Source organism: Mesoplodon mirus (genome assembly GCF_964341445.2).
Source record: "Mesoplodon mirus genome assembly, chromosome: 6".
NCBI lineage: Eukaryota > Metazoa > Chordata > Mammalia > Artiodactyla > Ziphiidae > Mesoplodon > Mesoplodon mirus.
Window position 1 is genome coordinate 22,856,505 of NC_138982.1, and position 25,554 is coordinate 22,882,058.

Below are 25,554 nucleotides of genomic sequence, written 5' to 3' on the forward strand. Positions count from 1 at the left end.
GTTTCTGGGTCAGAGGTGAGCAACCCTTGCCAGAGAGATCCAATCCCAAAATGGAAGAGACAAGTTGTCCTTGTGATGAAGCAAGGTCACACCCCTCTTGGAGTTGACTTCCTCATGTTGTCATGTGAAAATTCAAGAGACCAAGTGTTGATTAAAAATAATCTTTTTTTTTTTAATATGTAGAAGTATGGGGTGGGGCGGGGGGAAGGGCGGGGCAGAGACCAGAAAGAGTATGTGCAAATATCAGTGGTTAAATCTAGGACAGGTTTTGACTTTTTTTCTCCTTTATACTATCTGTGTTCACAAACATTTCCATGTGAACTGGTGTTATTTTTATGCTAAAAAATGTTTTTTTTTAAAAATCAATCCTTTGCAGTCTTCCATTCTACTACCCTTTAGCTCAGGGGTTATAACTTCTCACACATGCTCAGAGGAGCAGTCCTGTGGAGTTGACACTCAAAGTACTAAGAAAGGGCTCCAACCAGCTGCTGCTAGAACCTCTGCAAGATGCAAAGACTGCTCCTGGAAATGCTAAAAGAGACCAGTGGCTGCAGCCCACAGCTACTGCTGGCAGGGGCTCCCAGGGGCATGAAGAAGAGAGGGAAGGACCCTCTCTCTTCTCACCTTCCAGCCTCCCTCTGGTGCCTCCTATTGGTGGAATCAAATAGAACACCCTCTGGCCAGGCACTGTGGGAAAGAGTTTGCCTCAGAATCACACAGTAGAGAATGGAAGGGTGGATTTGGAGCTGGGGAGTGACAGGTAACAAACTGGCACTCAGTTTGCAGGTTGAAAAGTCTGTGGTTTTGTAAATTGCAGTCAGCCAGCTTTATCCATTATACGATTCCGCCTTTCCTTCAAACAACTGCTGATGTCCCGAAATTCCAGATATCTCTTGGCTTTTCAAGAAAATCACCTCTCCTTTATTAAGGGGATATTCATTGGTAAACCCTTTATAAACTTTTCTGGCAGCATTAATATGAGATTGAGCCTGGTAGCACGTGAGGGTCAGTTCATTTTCACACACTCCTACCCAGTTGGTACATTGATAAGGCTTATTCTCATCAACTCAACCACAAAATCATGGGAATAATATCCTCCATCAAATGGAGCAGTGATTATTAACAGAACTACTAATTTTATGAACAGCCATGTCACCTTGATTGAACTCAGAAAATGTCTCATATCTAACAAGAAATGTTTACATGTCACTTAGGTAAGAGGTGTCTCACTCATCATGGGCTGGGCGTGTGAGGGAGCTTCAGACTCATCAAGAGTGAACTTTTCAAATAATGTGGGTTGGGCTGGTCAAACTGTGTGTTCTATATGTTAAAATTTTATCGACCTGATATTCTGAGCTAGGAATTTCATGTTTTTAAAAAATATCCCGTAGGTGCAACTATTGCTCAGCTTTTGCCTTCACAGATAGTGACGTGGACAATTAGTCATCAGGACCTTCCATTCAAAAAGATTTAAGCTCAGAGTCTTCAAGAACACACTTGGCTTAGAGGTCAGGACACAGAACTTTGAGCCTCAGTTTCCCATACAGCAGGGTTTATCTTTAGACATTTAACATCTGAGCTTCAGTGTCCCCATTTGTAAAGGATATAATAAAATGAAGTTGTGGGCATTGAGTGAAAAGACCCATGTAAAAAAGCATCGCAAACACAGGTAACCTTTATTCTTGCAAGGGGCAGTCAAGTATAGTAGTTTAGAGCAAAATGTCTGGATCCACAGGACCTGAGTTCAATTCCTGGCCCTCCCACTTAACAATCTTTACAAACTTGGGCAAGGGCATCACATCTCTTTAAATTTATTTATTTATTTGTTTGTTTGTTTGTTTTTGGCTGCATTGGGTCTTCATTGCTGCACGTGGGCTTTCTCTATTTGTGGCGAGCTGGGGCTACTCTTCGTTGTGGTGCATGGGCTTCTCATTGCAGTGGCTTCTCTTGTTGCAGAGCACGGGCTCTAGGCACGCGGGCTTCAGTAGTTGTGGTGTGTGGGCTCAGTAGTTGCTGCTCACAGGATCCTGAGCACAGGCTCAGTAGTCGTGGAGCATGGACTTAGTTGCTCCACGGCATGTGGGATCTTCCCAGACCAGGGCTCGAACCCATGTCCCCTGCATTGGCAGGTGGATTCTTAACCACTGCGCCACCAGGGAAGTCCCAAGGGCATCACATCTCTTAAGTTTAGATCCCCTACATCACAGGTTGTTGAGAGTAATAAAGGAGGTAGTATATGTAGGACACTTAGCAGAATGGCAAACACTCAATACATGTTAGATGCTGTTACAGTTATTGCCTTTATTTTTATCATTATTATTATCCTACTTTTTATGGAACCATATACACATGTGCAGGATATACAGTGACTAACAGTGTAACATGTTAACGTAAGTACCATTATCGTCTTTCTTCTCTACTCAGTTTCATTGAACACACAAGTAGAAACTCTTTAGATTTGTTGTAGATTTTACTATAAAGACAAGCACCATGTTTGGTCTAGTTGGCTCCTGCCTTGGAACTGAGAAGATGTAGCTCCAGGAAGACATTCTTGCATTTCATATAGGATCTGCATTATTTCTTGGATGTTTTAGAAACTGGCTGATTTCCCTTTCTCTGGAAATCTTTGTTGTCAAATCACGTGAATTTATTTTTCCTGAAAATCACACAATTCGTTTTCGCAGGTAAAACCAACAATACAGGTTGATGACCAAGGCCCACTCTCTTTCCTTTTCATATAAGAAAACAGGATAGTGCGTCTTGTTTACAGTAAACAATGACTCTAGCGATGGTTCAACTGAAGTGTTCCATCTCATAACTATAAAAATCATTTGGGGACCAAAAAATATGTTTTTTGAGGGAGAGTAGATGTTGTGAAAAATATTGACTTAAATGTTCTCTCGCTGAGAAAGCATTAGCTGAACTCCCAACAGAGACCATTCAACTGGGAGCCATCGATTGCTGCAACACTGCTTACAAGAGTCCATTTTATAAATGCTGCAGTCCCCAGAGAAGTGAGTTATCCTCTTAACAAATCTCTTTTACACAGGATCACACAGAGGATATAAATCCCAGGCTTTCCTAATGTTACCAATTATTTTATAAAAAAAAATTATACCCTGACAAATGTATGTCTAATACTGTGCCCTTTTTATAAGTTACAACCTGCATGAAGTAAGCCAAGTTCTCAGCAGACGGCGAGGACCCTTGGGGAGCCCTCCACCCTCTTCCACTTTTCTTGTATGAACTCATTTAATCCTCAACACATCTCTGTAAGGGTCATACTATCTTCTTCTTTTAGGACACATGTTCAAATGATATTAAAACAAGCTGATGGATGGGACTTCCCTGGTGGTCCAGTGGTTAAGACTCCGCTCCCAACTCAGGGGGCACGGGTTCGATCCCTGGTCGGGGAACTAAGATCCCGCAAACCGCTCAGCCCGGCCTAAAAAGAAACTAAATAAGTAAATACAACACACTGTTGGAGATATCCTGCCCAGGCATCCAGATTGCATTGTCAGGATGATTTCAGCCCAAACACCTACACTTTGGACAACCCCCATTCTGAAAGACCCTCCGTACACAACTGGATCTGGACCTGGAAGATCACACAACCCTGTGCAGGATGGAGTGAGGATTTGCAGAGCATCTGTGTTTTGTAGAGTCAGGTTTTCTTAGTTCCTCTTTCCCTCCCACACACTTGTAGGGTCCTCTGCGCTTCTGATAGAGTACCAGATACAACCTCCTCCACGTAGAATTATTTATGGGTTCTCTGTCATCTCTACCGGGCGGTGCTCCCCAGAGGGGAAGGAGTAGGGCTTAATCATCTTTGTGCCCATCGAGGAACCCAGCTGAGGGACACGCATCTGGCAGCTGGGATGGCTCGGCGATTTAGAGCACTAGATCTGGGTTGACGTTCTGATTCCTCCTTTTAGCAGCCGGAGGGAAAAGCTTCTCTGTCCCTCTAACCCTCTGTTTCGTCAATTAGCAGAAACAACTGGACGTGTCTGTTCCTCCAGACAGCCTGGTGATCAATGACACAGTGTCTGTGCCCTCCTTGGGAATTCTCTGGAGACAGAGCAGTCCCCAGGGCTCTTCCTAGGTCACACCACTGCTCACATCTTAGGGATTCCCTAGTGAGAATGTTGAAGCCAGGACTCTGGGTAACCTCCTGACCTCAGTTCACCCAGACCCTCTGTGCTTGGGTGAGCACACGTCAAGATAGCGAGCAGACAGACACACTGTATATAAAATAGATAAACAACAAGGACCTGCTGTAGAGCACAGGGAACTCTGCTCAGTACTCTCTAATGACCTATACGAGAGAAGAATCTTAAAAAGAGTGGATACGTGTATATGTATAACTGAATCACTTTGCTGTACACCTGAAATGAACACAACGTTGTAAGTCAGATATACTCCAATCTTTTTAAATGGTTTTAAAAAATAAAATAAAATAACAAATAAAAATTTTAAAAGGATTGTGAGAAGAGAAATGGGCAGATGAGCAGAAGGGGGTGCTCCCCCTCTTAGCCTAACAGGGTTTGCTCTTGAGCTCCTGGAGTGGGGGAAATGGTCCTCAGTGAGCTGTCCGTCTCCATCATTTTTTTTTTTTTTTTTTTTTGCGGTACGTGGGCCTCTCACTGTTGTGGCCTCTCCCGTTGCGGAGCACAGGCTCCGGACGCGCAGGCTCAGCGGCCATGGCTCACGGGCCCAGCCGCTCCGCGGCATGTGGGATCTTCCCAGACCGGGGCACGAACCCGTGTCCCCTGCATCGGCAGGCGGACTCCCAACCACTGCGCCACCAGGGAATCCCCGTCTCCATCATTTTAATGATGCCACTTTAGGGCCGTGGTTCTCAGCCTCGCCTGCACATCCGAATGTCCCAGGCAGCTTGACAAAACTCAGGCCTCAGTTACGAAACACTAATTGGGTTGGGATGCAGCCTGGGTGCTGGGACTTTGCGAAGCCACCCAGGTGATTTGGGTGTGTGGCTCAGGGTGACCAATAGAGCTTTAGGAGCTAAGTAGTCCCACCAGTTTGACTTTGCAGCTGGGAAACAAAAACCCACAGCTGGCCTCAACTGCTATTGGCAGAGATGTGCTGAGAGACAGCCAGAGCCCCACTGCTATGGCAGGACCAGAAGTGGCCGTGCAGACAGTGTGCAAACGGGGCCAGGGGCTGGATGGAGCCCCCCTGGACCATCAGACCTTGAGGAGGTCAAGCCCATTCTTTGACGGGATGCAAACGTGAGCCTGAATGTGATAGCCGGGTCCCGCCCTGCCCCTGACAGAGGGTGGGTTGTACTATATCAGGGCAGAATAGAAGGATCAGGTTTGAACCTCAGGAAGTGGGTATGTGATTCACCCAACAGGCATTTTTTTAAGAATCCTAGTTCCAGTGTGCCAGGCATTGTGCAAGGAGCAGCTAAGAAAAAGATAAGGTCTGACGGTCCATGCCAAAGCCAAATGGCTCAGCGTGATCACGCCATATAATATTTCAAAACGTGTTATTTGCGGGAAGGCTTTAAATAAGCCAAAGGGGAGGCGAGACCCTTCGGTTGCATAGTTGAGCTGTTGGCATTTCTAACTCAGAGGGATGAATAGAACATTATTGTGTTGCATCGGCACAAGTACAGCAAGAAAAAAATAAAGATGCCTGGAGCCAGCCGTGAGCCAAACATGAATCAGCAATCTCCTTCTATTGTTCGGAAAATAATCATGATGCTGGGAGTTGGGCATTCAAGAATCCTGCAGAAATGCCCCTCCCCCCAGCAAGAAACAGACCCTGGTTGAAACATGGCATCTTCATTTTGGCTTCCTGAGCTGAAAGGAATGTAAAAAACTTGGAGAGGATTCAGGGGGAGCTGAAGTGTGAATATGGAAAATACAACCCAGAAGAAACGAGAGATGATTTAGACGCAGCGTTGGCAACCTCTCAGAGGCGGCTCACCAAGCGAGTGTTGATTCTCTCTGACAGCAGGAAGTAGGACTCCCCCGGCTTCGTTACGTAGCGAACGTTCTGGGCTGATCACTGGGCGAGCTGGTGGGAGAGGGCACAGAGCAGTGCCTACCTTGTGAACACCTTCTGATCTGTGGCAGTGGGCAGGGGGTTTTGAACCCCAGCTGCACCGGAATCATCACCTGGAGGCCTTGTTGAAGCACAGCCTGCTGGACCCCCCTCTCAGAGGTTCTGATTCAGTAGGTCTGAGGTAGGGCCTGAGCATCTGCATCTCTGAGTCCCCAGCTGATGCTGATGCTGCTGAGCTGGGACCGCACTGGAGGAAATAAGTCATGGGGCAGGAGCAGAGGGTGAGTGTGGCTTGAGTGCAGAAGTCCAGGTGCTTCTGTGCCATGGATGTGTTGGTGCTACAGTGGGTCCCTCAGTGCATAGGTAGTGGCTTTTACTTAGCAATGTGCTTTGGATCAACCACACTGGCCATGATTTTGCCACCCGCCAAGGAAGCATGGCCGGAGGGAGGGAAAGAGAGTTCTCTGCAGGCCTGCGGCAGTCAAACAGGACGTAGTGTGTCCAGTGACTCTGAACCAATGAGTGTGTGTGGCTTCAGGGGTAAGAGAGTGACAGTAGGGTGACCCATCTCCACATTCGGCTTATATTCCAGTGCTTCTCTCATGAGCGGAAGTTCTCAACAGAATCAGCTGGGAAGCCTTTTCTAGGTACACATTCCAGGGCCCAGCCCCGGAGATGGTGAGCAAGGCTTCTCAGCTGATTCTGCTGTGAACCCCTCCCTTGAGATGAAGAACTGCTTTCCCTGCAGCCTCCATGGTCGTGCCCCACCCTTACAAGAAAGCAGAGTGCAAAGCCAGCCTCTTTGAAGGTGCAAGACTCCTTCACCTCGTCGGGTCTCGCTGTCGCTCTGTTACTACAGGACTTGAGGGTCTCAAATTCCAGGAGGCACACTTGAAATGCGAGGGGGTCTTCAGAGAAGGAAACTGTCTGGTCACAGAGCTGGGGGCCTGGATCAGCCCCTCTTCTAGACCAGGTTGACTGGGCTGGTCCTGAGTGGAGAGGTGGGGATACCTGCCCAGCGTCAAGTGTAGCCCACCAAGATGGTGCCCCAGTGCCTGTGACTTGTTCCCAAATGGTGTAGGCTGGTGGCTCCCAACATGTGATTCCTGGAAAGCACAGTCCAATCACCCAGGAACTTGGACATGCAGACTCCCAGTCACCCCTACCCGACACCACCAGCCCTAGACGGGCTAAATCAGAAACTCTGGGGGCAGAGCCCCGGCCATCTGTGTGAGGAGCCCTCCAGGTGTTTGCTGAACTTTGAGAACCACTAGTTGAGTTCATAGGTAGCTTCCTTGCTACACAGAAGTCAGAAACAGAACAGGCTAGAACAGCAGGCGACCCGCCATTTATAGATCTATTGAGATCCTCTTACAAGAAGTCCGGCGTGTGTAACATGCTCATTTGTCAGATTCTCACCGAAGAACGTAGCATCCAGCCACTTTCTCAGCTGCCTTTGGCGTTCCTGCACAATTCCCAGTGATAACGCAGCGTATTGCATCCCCCTCCTAAGACAAGGCAAGGGCTGTGTTCCTTTACTTTTTAGAGACTTCATCGCAACTTCACCATGTGGTAGGGGCTCCGGAAACTCTATTGGATGATGGTCCAATCTTGTTTATGCCCACAATGAGCTTAAATCCAGCCGAGATTTCATTCTCTGTTCTCTCCTCCACAGCTTATGCCAGGCTGACCCACTGAAAGGTCAATATGAAACTGAAAGGCCAAATTATGTAGCCCTGGGTTCACAGAGAGTGAGGGCTAAAGAGAGATCAGGTAACCACACCCTCGAACTTTCCACAGATTCCCAAAGCTGTTACAGCCACGGTCCCCAAACTCTGTACCAAGGCACCCTGGGAGTGCCACAGCAAACCCAGAGGAACACAATGGAATGTCTAATTTTTGAGGGAAACACAGGCACAGCTATCAGACACCATGAAAATACTACTATTAGGCTGTTTGGAACTATTTACTTAATAAACAGAACATTTGTTCCTTTTACCTGGGGTCACTGTGAAGCAGTTTCTGAAACAGTAATGGTGCTAGGAAAACTGAGAACCTCTGTGCCCTAGAATCACTGACCATGGAAGGGGGTATATTTTGACTATACACTTTCTGGTGGCACATTTAAGGGAATTCATATTCCAAATTTAACTTAAAAGTCAGGAGGAAAAAAAAAAACCTCTAACCTAAGTGGGAATAGAATTTTGAAAAAGAATAGATACATGTATATGCATAACTGAATCACTTTGCTGTGCACCCGAAACTAACACCACATTGTTAATCAACTGTACTCCAATATAAAATTTTTTAACTTCATAAATTAAAAAAAAAAAAGTGCAACTCCATGAGTCTTTTAAGGGCTTCTTTTCTTTCTTACCTTCCTAGGTAGATCTATTCACCCCAATTCCCTGACTCAACCCTTAACCAAGGTTCCTGTAATTAAAAAAAAAATCACCTTTCTTCATGACTTAAATATAACGGATTAATTCTTACAAATCTGAACTGATAATTGCTCTGATGCATTCCTGAAAATCACCTTTAAAACACGTTGTTGAAAGACAAAATCTAAGCTGTGTGTGCACTGTGCTCGCAGGAAACCGTTGACTTTGTCAAAATATTCATCCTTCGGGGGGCAAAGCAGTCTTCATAATGTCTCCTCTGGAAGAATATTCTTTCTATCCCAGGGTTAAAAATCTGCAAGGAGCTCAGGGCAGATTCCAGAGGCAACAGAACCCAAGCTCCATCTGGGCACTGCCGTCGCCCTGGGATGGAGATGGTCAGGGGTCAAGCAGTAGAATCGTTTCTTGGGAGGCTGTCGAGGGCAGGGGGATGGAGTGGGTTCTTGTTTGTTGTTGCCTCACTCGCCATCAAACTCTTTTAAGAAATCAATGATACATCATTCACTTTGGTGTTACCGTTTTATTTTCCCACGCGTTTGTCGTTGTCCCTACCCGTGCCCTGGTGAGTCACCTAACCACAAGTAAACACTCCGGCATCTGGTGTTTCTGCGTGGTACCCTTGCCCCTCAGGCATTATGACGGATGCATCCCAGGCCCCTCTACACTCATGCCCGTTGTTGTCTTTGGCGCAGGGATGCTGCACTCCTGTCCACCAGGTGTCAGCAGAGGCAGTTTTAACCTCTTGCTTTGGCCAACAAGACATCTGTTGCGGTCGTTTCTCCTGTTGCGTCGGGCGATTCCCTCAAACTACCCATCTGCTTCCTCTTAAGAGTCTTACTTCTTGGAAGCATTCAGAGGTGATGGCCCACCTCTAGAGAAAGGTAGCTAGGAGGAAAGTGTGTTATAAACATAGCAGGCGGCGAGTCGAGGCTTTCAGAGGTGGCCTCATAAAACTTTTTCCGGCTGGTTCCTTCTTGACTTTTCTATCACTGCGTTATGTGGCTAGAAATGGTTCCAAGTTTCACTCATCGTGACACTAAATTAGACATAGCAGAGAGTTTTAGGTTCACAGGGGACTTGTGTGTTTGTTTGAAAGCCCACTCGGACCCCAAGAACCCCACTCCTAGCACTGCTGACCTAGTCTTCAAAGCAGAAACAGGATTTTTCTCAGGCTGTGGCCCCAGCCCCTTGCACGTGAGGATGCAAGAATAACACCAAGCGCCAAGCACATCTGTTCTATTTCATCCATCCATTCCCTTTGAGGTGGATGACCTTACCCACCTGGGGACGTGTCTCTTGACCTCCCCCGTGTCATTCTGTTGACAAATGGCAGGGCCCGTGCTCCTTCCAAGCCATGGTGACTTTGCCCAGGAAGGAGAAGGAGAAAGAGAAGGGAAGAGGGAGAGAAGGGGGCAGTGATTTGTCGTGGACAGAGGTTAAAAGGAAGAGCAGAAATGAGCCACAGAGTGGGATCGTTGAACTTAAATTAAAATCCTTTTACCGAGAACAAAAAAATCAGCCACAGCAAATTAAGCTGTTTCAACCACAGAGCCTGGCTGTGTTCTCTCTCTACTAAAGGCAAAACACTTAGAGTGATGGCCGAAAATCTGAAAAGGAAATTACAGCTTTACCACCCAGAGTTTACTGACGTCTCTGATGTGGGGCTCTAGGCTCCCGCCACGCCCAGCAGAGAGGTTGTCACCCTGCCCCGTGCTCTAACAGGTGATCCACTGGGACGAACACCTGGGCCATGTCACAGGGCAGAGCTATGACTATTTTCCCACATCTTTATTAAGTAACTCACAGTCTTATGTTCCATTTTAATCAGCCCGATCCCTAGTCTAACTGGGCTGGCTTTGTAAATTTTTTTCTCGCACTGAATTTTTGATACTATACTCCCAAATAGGGTTAGTTTTACCAAGTGGAAAAAGGTGGATCACAATGTTGTATGATTTGAATACCCCTGGCCTCTGTTCTCTTCTATGTGAGAAGTGCCTAAGTTATTACCATCATCAGAAATTCAACCATTATATATTCACTTCACTGGATCCTAGATTTACTCTTAAAATGCAAAGACCTCAGGGAAGGACAACTGTGGCTGCATCTGGAATGCTGTAGAACTGGATACAAATTCGTCTGCGTACCCAACCTTCCTTGCTCCCCGTAACAAATTTAAATGAACTTGAAGGGGAAAAAATTCACAAAAGGTAAAATTCAGACTGGGAAGACGAGAATGGCAAGGGAGAGAGGAGCATTTCTACCTCCATCTTATCTTCGGGTCTACGGAGGTGGGCTGTTATGTCTTCTAAACCACTTCAGGGTGCCCCTAGTGGCCAGATAATACCTCCAGTTGCCCACACCTTAGGGATGGCTGCGATTGGCCAGGAGATGACCGGGTGTAATAATAGTGACGATAATAATGAAGACCTCTTCCAGTACTGTAGGTCGGTGTCCACTTTTACATTTACAGAGCATTCTCAAATTCCCTGGTCCTCGTTGTAACCTGAAGGGTGGGAGATTGTGATTTCACTTCACAAGGGCGGCTCAGAGCGTGAAGAGACCCGGCCAAGATGTGCAAGCTGCTGACCTGAGACCCAAAAGCATCCGAATGACTCTCAGCCCAGGGTCTGTCCTCCATACCCTGGGACTGAACTTGTTTTTACCAACAATTCCCAAGCATCAGGGACAAAGCTGTGATGGGGGGAAGGGAGAAAAGCAGACACTCCAAGAGGGAGAGAGAGAGCTTCATGACCTCACTGTCCTCCCAGGTGAGGGCAGCCCCTCCGAGGGCACAGCTACTTGCCTGCACCCAGGCAAAGTGGTGGCAAAGTGTGGGTGGGGGGTGGGGGGCGAGGACTCCAGCTCCATCCCACAAACCCCGCAGTGCCCAGCGTCCCACAGACCTGGTCAAAACAGTGCTTGCCGTGTAAACACATCTTCAAGACCCATCCCAATTGGAGGGTGTAGCTTGGCCCTCAACTCATGTCTCCATGACTTCTGATGTGAGGTCTATGTAGGAAGCCCATGGTATCCACGTGTGTCAATGCCAAGTGAGACGGTGTCCTGTCTGCCTCTAAGAGTCCACCCAGTATTAACGGTCTCAGCGTGGAGCCCGTAATAGCCAGTGGCTGGAGCATCTGACCTTGTAAACAGAACCAAGAGAGTTGCCTGTGAACATGACCCCTGCCCACCCCACACGGCCCCCTCTTGGCTTCTTGGGGCCACCCGGGAAGTACCTGCTGAAGACGTAACTGATGACCCCAGTATAGCTCACCATTCAGACGCTCTGAGAGCCAGGGAGAAGCAAAGGAGGACCACAAACGCCCTCCTCGGATAAGGTAGATGTAGAGCCGTGAGGGGGATGCATGTTTCATTTTTTAATTGAAGTAGAGTTGATTTACAAGGTTGTGTTAACTTCTGCTGTACAGCAACGTGATTCAGTTATACATATATCTACATTCTTTTTCATATTCTTTTCCATTATAGTGATGCATGTTTCATTTTAATTATGTGCAGACTATATAAGCAATGACTCACTAGGTCTGTGTGGAAAGATTTTCCAACGGGGAATTTTCACAGTTGTCCCTTCAGTGTTGTGTTTTCTACAGAGAAAAAGAAAACACAAGGGGACAAAAGGGCATGCGGTCAGGGCCAGGGCCTTTGACAAGGTGGGTGGGCTTCTCTCTGGCCCCAGTCTAACTTTGTGACCTTGAACACTAAGACAGGAAAGTAGCAACCATCCCACGCCGATAGGTCAGCATACTGAGGAGTCCCCCTCTGCACCAAGGCAGAGTTATCCTCTCAAATCAGGGCACTCCCTGAAGGACCTTCCATGGCTCCCAATTTTCCATGGGACAAAGTCCAAATTCCATAGCAAACCTCCCAAGACCCTGCATAATTTGAGGGCATTTCCTAGTTTTTCTACACAAGGCTCATTTCTTGCAGAGTAGTCAGTGGGCCTCAGGGGTACAAGGAGGAGAATAAAGCACTAAGTCCTTCACTGGGGAGAGGCCTATTGCAAAGAAGAGCCTTCGGATACAGGGTCATCTCCACCTTGAAGCCTTCCCAGGTTGCCCCAAGTAGAAATGACCTCTCCTTCCCTCGTGGCCCAGTCTGCACTGAAGAGACACTTCAGCTGAAACCTGTCCACACGTTGCAGTGTTTTAGCATGATTCTCTCCCTCTGGCAGATTAGAAGCCCCACATGGACGGGTCCAACTATTGTCTTCGGACAAAGCCTGGGGCAGCACCTAAACAGAGTAGGCCCTCAATCAAGGCCTCTAGGCTAATCAGCCACATAAACGAATATAGTGTGAAAGGAATGTTCTCGGTGTAGCAGCACTTTCCTAAGGACTACGCTGAAGACCTCTCTCCCCTCAGTTGGTGCTGAAATGCTGCAGGTGTTAAAGGACACTCGGCTCTGAGGGGCTGGGATGCAGACCCTTACTGGGTCTCACTGGAGGCTCTTCTCTGCCTGGGAGAAGCAGGCCTGTTATAACGATGACCTGCAGGCTGTGAGTGGCCCCCAGGACAGGGACAGCGCTGCAGTCAGCGCTGCTCACATCACCCCCGACCTCCTCGCTGCCGGCCCACTCACCCACCCAGAGGGGAAGCCCTGTGCTCGCTTTCCTTTCCCCACAGGTAGAACACTCCGCTTTCTTTCTTTTTAAGCTGTTTGGACTTTGTTTCCTCCTCTGACGCCGTGACCCGCTCGGTGGCTCCAGAGGGGACCTCCTGTGCTTCCCTCCTCCGCACAGAGCACTGGCTGACACCCGCCCTGTGTCCCGGGCAACCCCGAAGCAGCCCCGTGATGCCTGTCCACTCAGAGCGTTTAACTACTGTTTAAAACTCGAGAGCTCTTTGCAGGAAAATAGCACTAAATAATATGAAATGCTAGAGTCCTGTAGGAATAGGAACCGAAGTGCACGATTAACACTATAGGAGTGGGAATAGGAACAGAAGTGTATATTAATGCTATAAGAATATTAACAGTTTAATAGAGTATAGTAATACTAAAGTGCTATAGGAATAAGAACAGGAATATACTATTAACGCTATAGTCATGGTAACAGTTTAGTATAGTGTACTAATACTAAAATGCTATAGGAATGGGAATATACTATTAAGGCCTTAGTAATGGTAACAGTTTAGTATAGTGTACTAATACTAAAGTGCTATAGGAATGGGAATATACTATTAAGGCCATAGTAATGGTAACAGTTTAGTATAGTGTACTAATACTAAAGTGCTATAGGAATAGGAATGGGAATATACTATTAAGGCCTTAGTAATGGTAACAGTTTAGTATCGTGTACTAATACTAAAATGCTATAGGAATGGGAATATACTATTAAGGCCATAGTCATGGTAACAGTTTAGTATAGTGTACTAATACTAAAATGCTATAGGAATGGGAATATACTATTAAGGCCATAGTAATGGTAACAGTTTAGTGTAGTGTACTAATACTAAAGTGCTATAGGAATAGGAATGGGAATATACTATTAAGGCCATAGTCATGGTAACAGTTTAGTGTAGTGTACTAATACTCAAATGCTATAGGAATGGGAATATACTATTAAGGCCTTAGTCATGGTAACAGTTTAGTATAGTGTACTAATACTAAAATGCTATAGGAATGGGAATATACTATTAAGGCCATAGCAATGGTAACAGTTTAGTATCGTGTACTAATACTAAAGTGCTATAGGAATGGGAATATACTATTAAGGCCATAGTCATGGTAACAGTTTAGTATAGTGTACTAATACTAAAATGCTATAGGAATGGGAATATACTATTAAGGCCATAGTAATGGTAACAGTTTAGTATAGTGTACTAAAACTAAAGTGCTATAGGAATAGGAATGGGAATATACTATTAAGGCCATAGTCATGGTAACAGTTTAGTGTCGTGTACTAATACTCAAATGCTATAGGAATGGGAATATACTATTAAGGCCATAGTAATGGTAACAGTTTAGTATAGTGTACTAATACTAAAATGCTATAGGAATGGGAATATACTATTAAGGCCTTAGTCATGGTAACAGTTTAGTATAGTGTACTAATACTAAAATGCTATAGGAATGGGAATATACTATTAAGGCCATAGTCATGGTAACAGTTTAGTATAGTGTACTAATACTCAAATGCTATAGGAATGGGAATATACTATTAAGGCCTTAGTCATGGTAACAGTTTAGTATAGTGTACTAATACTAAAATGCTATAGGAATGGGAATATACTATTAAGGCCATAGTCATGGTAACAGTTTAGTATCGTGTACTAATACTAAAGTGCTATAGGAATGGGAATATACTATTAAGGCCATAGTAATGGTAACAGTTTAGTATAGTGTACTAATACTAAAATGCTATAGGAATGGGAATATACTATTAAGGCCATAGTCATGGTAACAGTTTAGTATCGTGTACTAATACTAAAATGCTATAGGAATGGGAATATACTATTAAGGCCTTAGTAATGGTAACAGTTTAGTATCGTGTACTAATACTAAAATGCTATAGGAATGGGAATATACTATTAAGGCCATAGTCATGGTAACAGTTTAGTGTAGTGTACTAATACTCAAATGCTATAGGAATAGGAATGGGAATATACTATTAAGGCCATAGTCATGGTAACAGTTTAGTATAGTGTACTAATACTAAAGTGCTATAGGAATGGGAATATACTATTAAGGCCTTAGTCATGGTAACAGTTTAGTATAGTGTACTAATACTAAAATGCTATAGGAATGGGAATATACTATTAAGGCCATAGTCATGGTAACAGTTTAGTATAGTGTACTAATACTCAAATGCTATAGGAATGGGAATATACTATTAAGGCCTTAGTCATGGTAACAGTTTAGTATCGTGTACTAATACTAAAATGCTATAGGAATGGGAATATACTATTAAGGCCATAGTCATGGTAACAGTTTAGTATAGTGTACTAATACTAAAATGCTATAGGAATGGGAATATACTATTAAGGCCTTAGTCATGGTAACAGTTTAGTGTAGTGTACTAATACTAAAATGCTATAGGAATGGGAATATACTATTAAGGCCATAGTCATGGTAACAGTTTAGTATCGTGTACTAATACTAAAATGCTATAGGAATGGGAATATACTATTAAGGCCATAGTAATGGTAACAGTTTAGTATCGTGTACTAAAACTAAAGTGCTATAGGAATAGGAATGGGAATATACTATTAAGGCCATAGTAATGGTAACAGTTTAGTGTAGTGTACTAATACTCAAATGCTATAGGAATGGGAATATACTATTAAGGCCATAGTAATGGTAACAGTTTAGTATCGTGTACTAATACTAAAATGCTATAGGAATGGGAATATACTATTAAGGCCTTAGTCATGGTAACAGTTTAGTATAGTGTACTAATACTAAAATGCTATAGGAATGGGAATATACTATTAAGGCCATAGTCATGGTAACAGTTTAGTATAGTGTACTAATACTCAAATGCTATAGGAATGGGAATATACTATTAAGGCCTTAGTCATGGTAACAGTTTAGTATAGTGTACTAATACTCAAATGCTATAGGAATGGGAATATACTATTAAGGCCATAGTCATGGTAACAGTTTAGTATCGTGTACTAATACTAAAGTGCTATAGGAATGGGAATATACTATTAAGGCCTTAGTCATGGTAACAGTTTAGTATAGTGTACTAATACTAAAATGCTATAGGAATGGGAATATACTATTAAGGCCATAGTCATGGTAACAGTTTAGTATAGTGTACTAATACTAAAATGCTATAGGAATGGGAATATACTATTAAGGCCTTAGTAATGGTAACAGTTTAGTATCGTGTACTAATACTAAAGTGCTATAGGAATGGGAATATACTATTAAGGCCTTAGTAATGGTAACAGTTTAGTATCGTGTACTAATACTAAAGTGTTATAGGAATAGGAATGGGAATATACTATTAAGGCCATAGTCATGGTAACAGTTTAGTAACGTGTACTAATACTAAAGTGCTATAGGAATGGGAATATACTATTAAGGCCATAGTAATGGTAACAGTTTAGTATAGTGTACTAATACTAAAATGCTATAGGAATGGGAATATACTATTAAGGCCTTAGTAATGGTAACAGTTTAGTATCGTGTACTAATACTAAAGTGCTATAGGAATGGGAATATACTATTAAGGCCTTAGTAATGGTAACAGTTTAGTATCGTGTACTAATACTAAAGTGCTATAGGAATAGGAATGGGAATATACTATTAAGGCCATAGTCATGGTAACAGTTTAGTATAGTGTACTAATACTAAAATGCTATAGGAATGGGAATATACTATTAAGGCCATAGTAATGGTAACAGTTTAGTGTAGTGTACTAATACTAAAATGCTATAGGAATAGGAATGGGAATATACTATTAAGGCCATAGTCATGGTAACAGTTTAGTGTAGTGTACTAATACTAAAATGCTATAGGAATGGGAATATACTATTAAGGCCATAGTCATGGTAACAGTTTAGTATAGTGTACTAATACTAAAATGCTATAGGAATGGGAATATACTATTAAGGCCTTAGTAATGGTAACAGTTTAGTATCGTGTACTAATACTAAAGTGCTATAGGAATGGGAATATACTATTAAGGCCTTAGTAATGGTAACAGTTTAGTATCGTGTACTAATACTAAAGTGCTATAGGAATAGGAATATACTATTAAGGCCATAGTCATGGTAACAGTTTAGTATAGTGTACTAATACTAAAATGCTATAGGAATGGGAATATACTATTAAGGCCATAGTAATGGTAACAGTTTAGTGTAGTGTACTAATACTAAAGTGCTATAGGAATAGGAATGGGAATATACTATTAAGGCCATAGTCATGGTAACAGTTTAGTATAGTGTACTAATACTAAAATGCTATAGGAATGGGAATATACTATTAAGGCCTTAGTAATGGTAACAGTTTAGTATCGTGTACTAATACTAAAGTGCTATAGGAATGGGAATATACTATTAAGGCCTTAGTAATGGTAACAGTTTAGTATCGTGTACTAATACTAAAGTGCTATAGGAATAGGAATGGGAATATACTATTAAGGCCATAGTCATGGTAACAGTTTAGTAACGTGTACTAATACTAAAGTGCTATAGGAATGGGAATATACTATTAAGGCCATAGTAATGGTAACAGTTTAGTATAGTGTACTAATACTAAAATGCTATAGGAATGGGAATATACTATTAAGGCCTTAGTCATGGTAACAGTTTAGTGTAGTGTACTAATACTAAAATGCTATAGGAATGGGAATATACTATTAAGGCCATAGTCATGGTAACAGTTTAGTATAGTGTAGTAATACTAAAATGCTATAGGAATGGGAATATACTATTAAGGCCATAGTAATGGTAACAGTTTAGTGTAGTGTACTAAAACTAAAGTGCTATAGGAATAGGAATGGGAATATACTATTAAGGCCATAGTCATGGTAACAGTTTAGTAACGTGTACTAATACTAAAGTGCTATAGGAATGGGAATATACTATTAAGGCCTTAGTAATGGTAACAGTTTAGTATAGTGTACTAATACTAAAGTGCTATAGGAATAGGAATGGGAATATACTATTAAGGCCATAGTAATGGTAACAGTTTAGTATAGTGTACTAATACTAAAATGCTATAGGAATGGGAATATACTATTAACGCTATAGTCATGGTAACAGTTTAGTAGTGTACTAATACTCAAATGCTATAGGAATGGGAATATACTATTAAGGCCATAGTAATGGTAACAGTTTAGTATAGTGTACTAATACTAAAGTGCTATAGGAATAGGAATGGGAATATACTATTAAGGCCATAGTAATGGTAACAGTTTAGTATAGTGTACTAATACTAAAATGCTATAGGAATGGGAATATACTATTAACGCTATAGTCATGGTAACAGTTTAGTAGTGTACTAATACTCAAATGCTATAGGAATGGGAATATACTATTAAGACCTTAGTAATGGTAACAGTTTAGTATAGTGTACTAATACTAAAATGCTATAGGAATGGGAATATACTATTAAGGCCTTAGTAATGGTAACAGTTTAGTATCGTGTACTAATACTAAAGTGCTATAGGAATGGGAATATACTATTAAGGCCATAGTAATGGTAACAGTTTAGTGTAGTGTACTAATACTAAAGTGCTATAGGAATGGGAATATACTATTAAGGCCATAGTCATGGTAACAGTTTAGTATCGTGTACTAATACTAAAATGCTATAGGAATGGGAATATACTATTAAGGCCATAGTCATGGTAACAGTTTAGTATAGTGTAGTAATACTCAAATGCTATAGGAATGGGAATATACTATTAAGGCCATAGTAATGGTAACAGTTTAGTGTAGTGTAGTAATACTCAAATCCTATAGGAATGGGAATATACTATTAAGGCCATAGTAATGGTAACAGTTTAGTGTAGTGTACTAATACTCAAATGCTATAGGAATGGGAATATACTATTAAGGCCATAGTAATGGTAACAGTTTAGTATAGTGTACTAATACTAAAGTGCTATAGGAATGGGAATATACTATTAAGGCCTTAGTAATGGTAACAGTTTAGTATAGTGTACTAATACTAAAATGCTATAGGAATGGGAATATACTATTAAGGCCATAGTAATGGTAACAGTTTAGTGTAGTGTACTAATACTCAAATGCTATAGGAGTGGGAGTATACTATTAAGGCCTTAGTAATGGTAACAGTTTAGTGTAGTGTACTAATACTCAAATGCTATAGGAATGGGAATATACTATTAAGGCCATAGTAATGGTAACAGTTTAGTATAGTGTACTAATACTAAAGTGCTATAGGAATGGGAATATACTATTAAGGCCTTAGTAATGGTAACAGTTTAGTATAGTGTACTAATACTAAAATGCTATAGGAATAGGAATGGGTATATACTATTAAGGCCATAGTAATGGTAACAGTTTAGTATAGTGTACTAATACTAAAATGCTATAGGAATGGGGCCTCCCTGGTGGCGCAGTGGTTGAGAGTCCGCCTGCCGATGCAGGGGATACGGGTTCGTGCCCCGGTCTGGGAGGATCCCATGTGCCGCGGGGCGGCTGGGCCCGTGAGCCATGGCCGCTGGGCCTGCGCGTCCGGAGCCTGTGCTCCGCAACGGGAGAGGCCACAACAGTGAGAGGCCCGCATACCGCAAAAAGAAAAAAAATAAAAAATAAAAATAAATAAAATGCTATAGGAATGGGAATATACTATTAAGGCCATAGTAATGGTAACAGTTTAGTGTAGTGTACTAATACTCAAATGCTATAGGAATGGGAATATACTATTAAGGCCATAGTAATGGTAACAGTTTAGTATCGTGTACTAATACTAAAATGCTATAGGAATGGGAATATACTATTAAGGCCTTAGTAATGGTAACAGTTTAGTATAGTGTACTAATACTAAAGTGCTATAGGAATAGGAATGGGAATATACTATTAATGCTATAGTAATGGTAACAGCTTAGTATCGTGTAGTGATACTAAAGTACTATAGATAGTACTTTAGTACTTTCCTACAGTAGAAGGAAAACAGTACTAAATAACAAAATCAGTACTAAATTTCGTGGTGGTAACAATATTTTTTAAGCTTTAATGAGGTGTTTTTCATCTTTCTGTATACTTTCCGCTTCACACACAATACTTTCTGCAGTTCTGATGCCTGTTCAATTGAAAATTTGAAAACAAAGATATTTTTTAAGTGTTGGTATAGCAAGAACATAGCTAGGATAAAAAGGACACGAAACGCTTTTGCCACATTCGTATTCATGCTGTGTTTGAATGTCAGTATTGTCAGTCAGGATTCCTCTGGTTGCAAGGGGCAGAAACCTGCCTGGACCTGGCTTCTGCAGACACGGGCACCGTCTTGCTCAGGAAGGGTTGAGGGGGCCGCAAGGACACAGCTGGGCCTCAGGGAGAGCTGAAAGCAGAGCTCTGAGGCCACAGCATTCTCTTGTCACCCCAACTTCTCCATGAATGTCAGGTGCATCCTCTATCTCACCTTCAGACCGGCTTTGGCCATGTGGCTAAAAGGCATGGCGTCAGACAGTTCGAGCGTTTTAGTTTCTGATAAATTCTGCCACCAGAGCTGGAATACATAACCTACCCCTCTCCCTCCCTCTCTTTCCTCCTCTCTCCAAACATCCCCAAAAAAGACACCATGTTAGCCCCTCCCAGGTCTTGGCCCACCTCAGCCAAAGGTGGAGACCTGTGGTTGGCCCAGCCAGAGCCAAGTTCCTTGTCTGCTCCAGAATACTCAGGAGCAGCATCCCAGGAGGATGAGGCCATGTCCACAGGATGGGAGGGGAGTTAATGGCAGCTCAGTTTCTAAGAACGAGAGGTCTAGAGAGTCAGTACTACAGGTGTGATCCGCACTCTCCCTTTAGGGGGTCTTAGAACCTGATTCTCTCGCTCACAACCCAGCTGCACAATTGAAGGGGACAGAACAGATGGCTTGTGGCTGGTGACCCTTGAAATGTTCATCAGTAGCAAGAACGCATTTTCCTAGTGATTAATCCTCATCTCTTCTACCAGATGCCAGTTCAGCAATCTCATACCATGAGATTCAACTTCCATTCATTTTATTTTATTCACTTATTCAGAGCATATATTTCTTTTTTAGTGTTTTTTTAATTTATTTTTGGCTGCGTTGGGTCTTCGTTGCGGTGTGCGGGCTTCTCATTGCGGTGGCTTCTCTTGTTGTGGAGCACAGGCTCTAGGTGCACGGGCTTCAGTAGTTGTGGCTCATGGGCTCAGTAGTTGTGGCACACAGGCTCTAGAGCACAGGCTCAGTAGTTGTGGCGCACGGGCTTAGTTGCTCTGTGGCATGTGGGATCTTCCTGGACCAGGGCTTGAACCCATATCCCCTGCATTGGCAGGCAGGTTCTTATCCACTGTGCCACCAGGGAAGCCCCGCATATATTTCTTGAGTGCCTGTTTTGTATCGGACACTCTGCTCATGTGGAAGATATAAAAATGACTGAGACATAGTCCCTGCCACAAAGAGGTTACAGTCTAGTGGGAAAGGCAGCCTTGGAAACATGTGGTGACCACATATGTTGACCAAGGTGTGACCATCAAGGTATGAATTCAGTGCTGCAAGATTCGATGTGGAGACAGAGAGGGAATGGACGCATATATAAACCCATATTGTAAACACAATCCACATGCTTCCTCTTCTCCGATCAGTTATTAGCATCAGGATGTTCCCTCCCTCATCCAATGGCTTGTGTTTACCCAGCACTTGCATTCACATCCTCTTCACACCTCAGAATCATCAGCCATGTGAAGCAGGTAAAGCAAGTATTATCTTCCTCATTTTGCACGTGAAGCAATCACGATCCCATGGCGAGTACATGACAGCACTGGCCCTCAAACCCATGCCTAGGGCTCCGGTACAAGGCCAGAGCCACCATGCTGCACTGTCTACCGCTGGATATAGAAACCCTTCTGGAAAAAGAAACCTCATCCTGATCTGTCCCCAGCAATACGCAGAAGGACCCACGTTCAGCAGCCATCTGGTTCATCATCCGCGTGTGTCCTTCAACCCTCTGCCCTCTGTCAGTGCCTCTGGTCTCTGACCCCCACCGAGTCTCCATCCCCATCCCCGTATGAGGCCAAGTCTGTCTGCTGCTCTCAGATCTCACTGATACAGTGATGAGGAGAAGGGACTCAGCACTGACCAAGGAAAAGTCACACATACGATGTGAATATGGATTCCATTCTCCAGAGCAGTGTGTCTAAGACTTCAAAGTGTACATCAGTCATCTGCAGTTGCATCTCGTCCAAGTGCAGATTTGATGGAGCAGGTTTGACGTAGGACCCAAAGTTTCTATTTCTAGCAGCTCCCAGTGATGCTGAGGCTGCTGGTCCACAGACCACACTTGGAGAAGCAAGGATCTGGATTGAGGATGCTAACGCATCTCAGCCCCTCTTGGGAAAAACAGCAAGTCACTCGGCTGGTGCTTTCTTAAAAAACTTGAGATGGAGAATAGACAGGTGACCTTGAATAAAGTATTATTATAAAGACATGTTTATAGGAGGAACCCTGAGATGAAAATTAAAAGGTCTTGTAAACTTACGTGTATCACGCAGCCCACCTGTGCTTCACTTTCCCTGAGTTGAAAGTAACAAATCACCTCCAGCTAATTAATGCATGTGATGTTGTTTGGAACAAAACCTTATGGAAAATGCAGGTTATAACCCATGGTATTTTTCTTGTCTTTTTCTCTATAGGAGATGTCAGTGAAAAAAAGGGTCCAGAATGATTATTAACCCATGACTCCCAACAGTATGACAGGTATCTGTTTTATTTTCTTTACTTTGTGTGTTTCCATTTTTGTTCCGCCCAAAGAGAAATATAGGCTTCCTAAAAGACCAACCTAAGAGTCTTAGCAACAGTTATTTCCCAGCCAATGAGTGTTATTAAATGCAAATATATCCATACTCTGGTTTCTTTTCAGCTCGTATAAATCTTTTGCCTTTTACTAAAGATTTCTGTGGAGAGAGGGGGGGAAATGCAAATATATCCTGTGACTACATCCCAACAAACGTGCTTCCAGCTTTTTCGGAAGCCTTGAGATGCACCATCACCAGAAACATGATGGGAGGAAATGATAATTCACAGTGAAATCCTAGTTTTCAGCCTTCCCAAGGTTACCCTCTCACACCCAATACTTTTACCTGCCACATTCATTCAGATCAGTAAAAGAAACGGCTCTATGTACTCAGCGACCACTGAGTCAGGCATCTTCCTGATGGCATATTCATCAGCAGAGTCAGAATGGAATACGATGAGAGCACATAAGCTAAAGTGCGCTAGAAAGCAAGGGACAGAGGTGAGACAGAATGCCCCCTGAGGAACAGAAGGTTGCAATAGCACGGATTCTCTGTTCAACACACAGAGCTGGGGTTACAAACTCACAGGCCCCAGGGGCCAGATAGATAACGCCCATGCCCAAAACAGCTTGCTGTCAGGAAAAACAAACCAAACAGGAGAACCAGGCAAAAAGCAGGGAGGGAACCCAGTGTGTCAAGAGATTTCAAATTTTCAAGAGAAGCTGGAAGCCAGATTTGGAATGAAATATCCCCATTTCTATTTGTTTTTTTGGGGGGGGGGTTTGGGGGGTTTTTTTGGGGGGGTTTTTTTGGCCACGCTGCACGGCATGCAGGATCTTAGTTCCCTGACTAGGGATCGACCCCGTGCCCTCTGCAGTGGAAGCACAGAGTCCTAACCACTGGACTGCCCCCAAAATTCCCCATTTCTAAATGCAAGCAATTGACATATAAACATATCAAGGATTCATGGGCCAGTCAGAATATGCCTTCTGACTAAAATTAACCGTGGGCTCTCAGGTTACAACTACACCTTCCAGCCCAACCCCAAGCCTAGGACTGTTGTTTGGTTACCATGGCAGCAGGGCAGGTACCCATAGATCTCAGCCTTCTGCAAGTTTACAAGCCTTAACGTAATGACCATGACCTTACATCTCCCAGAATTACTGCCCTGTCTCTCGACCCACTGATACTCGGTTTCCTGTTGCAGCAAAAAGATAGAGCGCCTGAACAAACTGGAATGACTCACACCTGTAGGATAGCCTCGGAATCCCATCTCATCTTGCCATCTTATTTCTCAGTAACAGGCACCAAAACACACCCTCCGCCATTTCTGTGTCACTGCCAACTTGACCACTGTAGCACGGAAAGCCATGGACGATACATAAACAAATAGGTGTGGCTGTATCTCAATAAAACTTTATTTACAAAACAGGCAGCAGGCCAGCTTTGGCCCAAGGACTGTAGTTTGCTGACTCTTATTCTAGGGGCCAGGATAGTTGTTGAGCAGAATCCCCAGGCCAAATCAGCTCATCTCCAGGACAGAGCTAGAAATCCAGGCTCACTCTAAGACGGTTCTGGATTAAGCCAGCTTTCAGCCCATCTGCGGATGTGGGATGCTTTCCCTGCGGGCTGGGCTGGAACCAGCTGCCCCCCCCGCCCCGCCATGGAAGAGGATGCTTTTGCTTCCCAGCATTTGCTTCATAGCATAGAAACTAACAGCAATTCTATTTTCAAAAGAAATCTACTCCACACATGCATATGCTCAGTCTATGTTAATGGGCTCAGCTGAGAAAATCATTGCTTTAGACTCCCTTGTTTGTGGATGAAATAAAACAGTGTCCTTTTCCCTCTGTCTTTTCCTATGGTCTCAAGCTGCATGTTTATTTTAAGAAACCTAAAAGGAGACCATAATAAAACTGTAAGTCATCAGAACTAAGTGCTTGCTTTAAAAGCATAACTTAAAGGGCAAATATGCATATTTTCTTTTTGAAACACATAATGGGTACTATTACTGTTATGCAATACAGGAAATCAATTAACCTTTATGAAATGAAAACCAATTTTTAAATGAACAGGAGTAAGAATGTTGAATGTGTTTTGCCAAAACCGAGCAGACAAGCATTTTCAGATTAAAAAAACGCCTTCAGCCACTTATGAAATTTCTGTATTTTGCATTAACTCAAATGGAGAATGATTTATTTTCTGGGGCTATTTAATATCCACTGCAGTGGAGTCAAGTCCTGCTAAAATGTTCTCGTTCCTCTACCTTAACCTAATTTGACATTAGGATTGTATGAAATCACTCACCGAAAATACTGATTCTTAGAGGAAAGGAAGGAAGTGCCTTGATACCATATTTTATTGGTCTGGGATTAAGCACGGCTTCCTAGGGAATCTTGGGGGTACTCTGCTAACATTTATGTCATTATAATGAGCTCCACTTTGCATAAAATCATGATTCGTCGCATAAGGGAGTTTGTTCTAAGATATGAATACCTAAAATTTTAAATACCCAAATGAGAGGCTTTTAGCCTTGACTGAAAAGGGAACTAAGAACTCAGACCCCTCTAAATGTGCCTGAAGAGGCAGAAATAGGGCTCTATTACATTGGCCCTGACCTGGTTCTAGGGAGTTAGGATGTGACATAAAGTCACCCCTGTGATGAACCTGCCATGTGAATAACATAGACCTCACTCAGCAGTGTGACCTGC

At 43.2% G+C, this 25,554-nt stretch overlaps 1 protein-coding gene across 9 annotated transcripts in view; it reads left to right on the forward strand.

Annotated features, from left to right (window-relative positions):
- The window catches only part of THRB (thyroid hormone receptor beta), a 389,856-nt gene that overhangs the window by 255,851 nt on the left and 108,451 nt on the right, over positions 1-25,554 (forward strand). For all 9 annotated transcript variants that reach the window (XM_082626038.1, XM_082626036.1, XM_082626039.1 and 6 more), the window contains one exon: positions 22,742-22,805. In XM_082626038.1, the coding sequence (XP_082482164.1) occupies positions 22,784-22,805 (22 nt within the window). In that variant the 5' untranslated portion in view covers positions 22,742-22,783. The remainder of the gene's footprint in view (positions 1-22,741; positions 22,806-25,554) is intronic.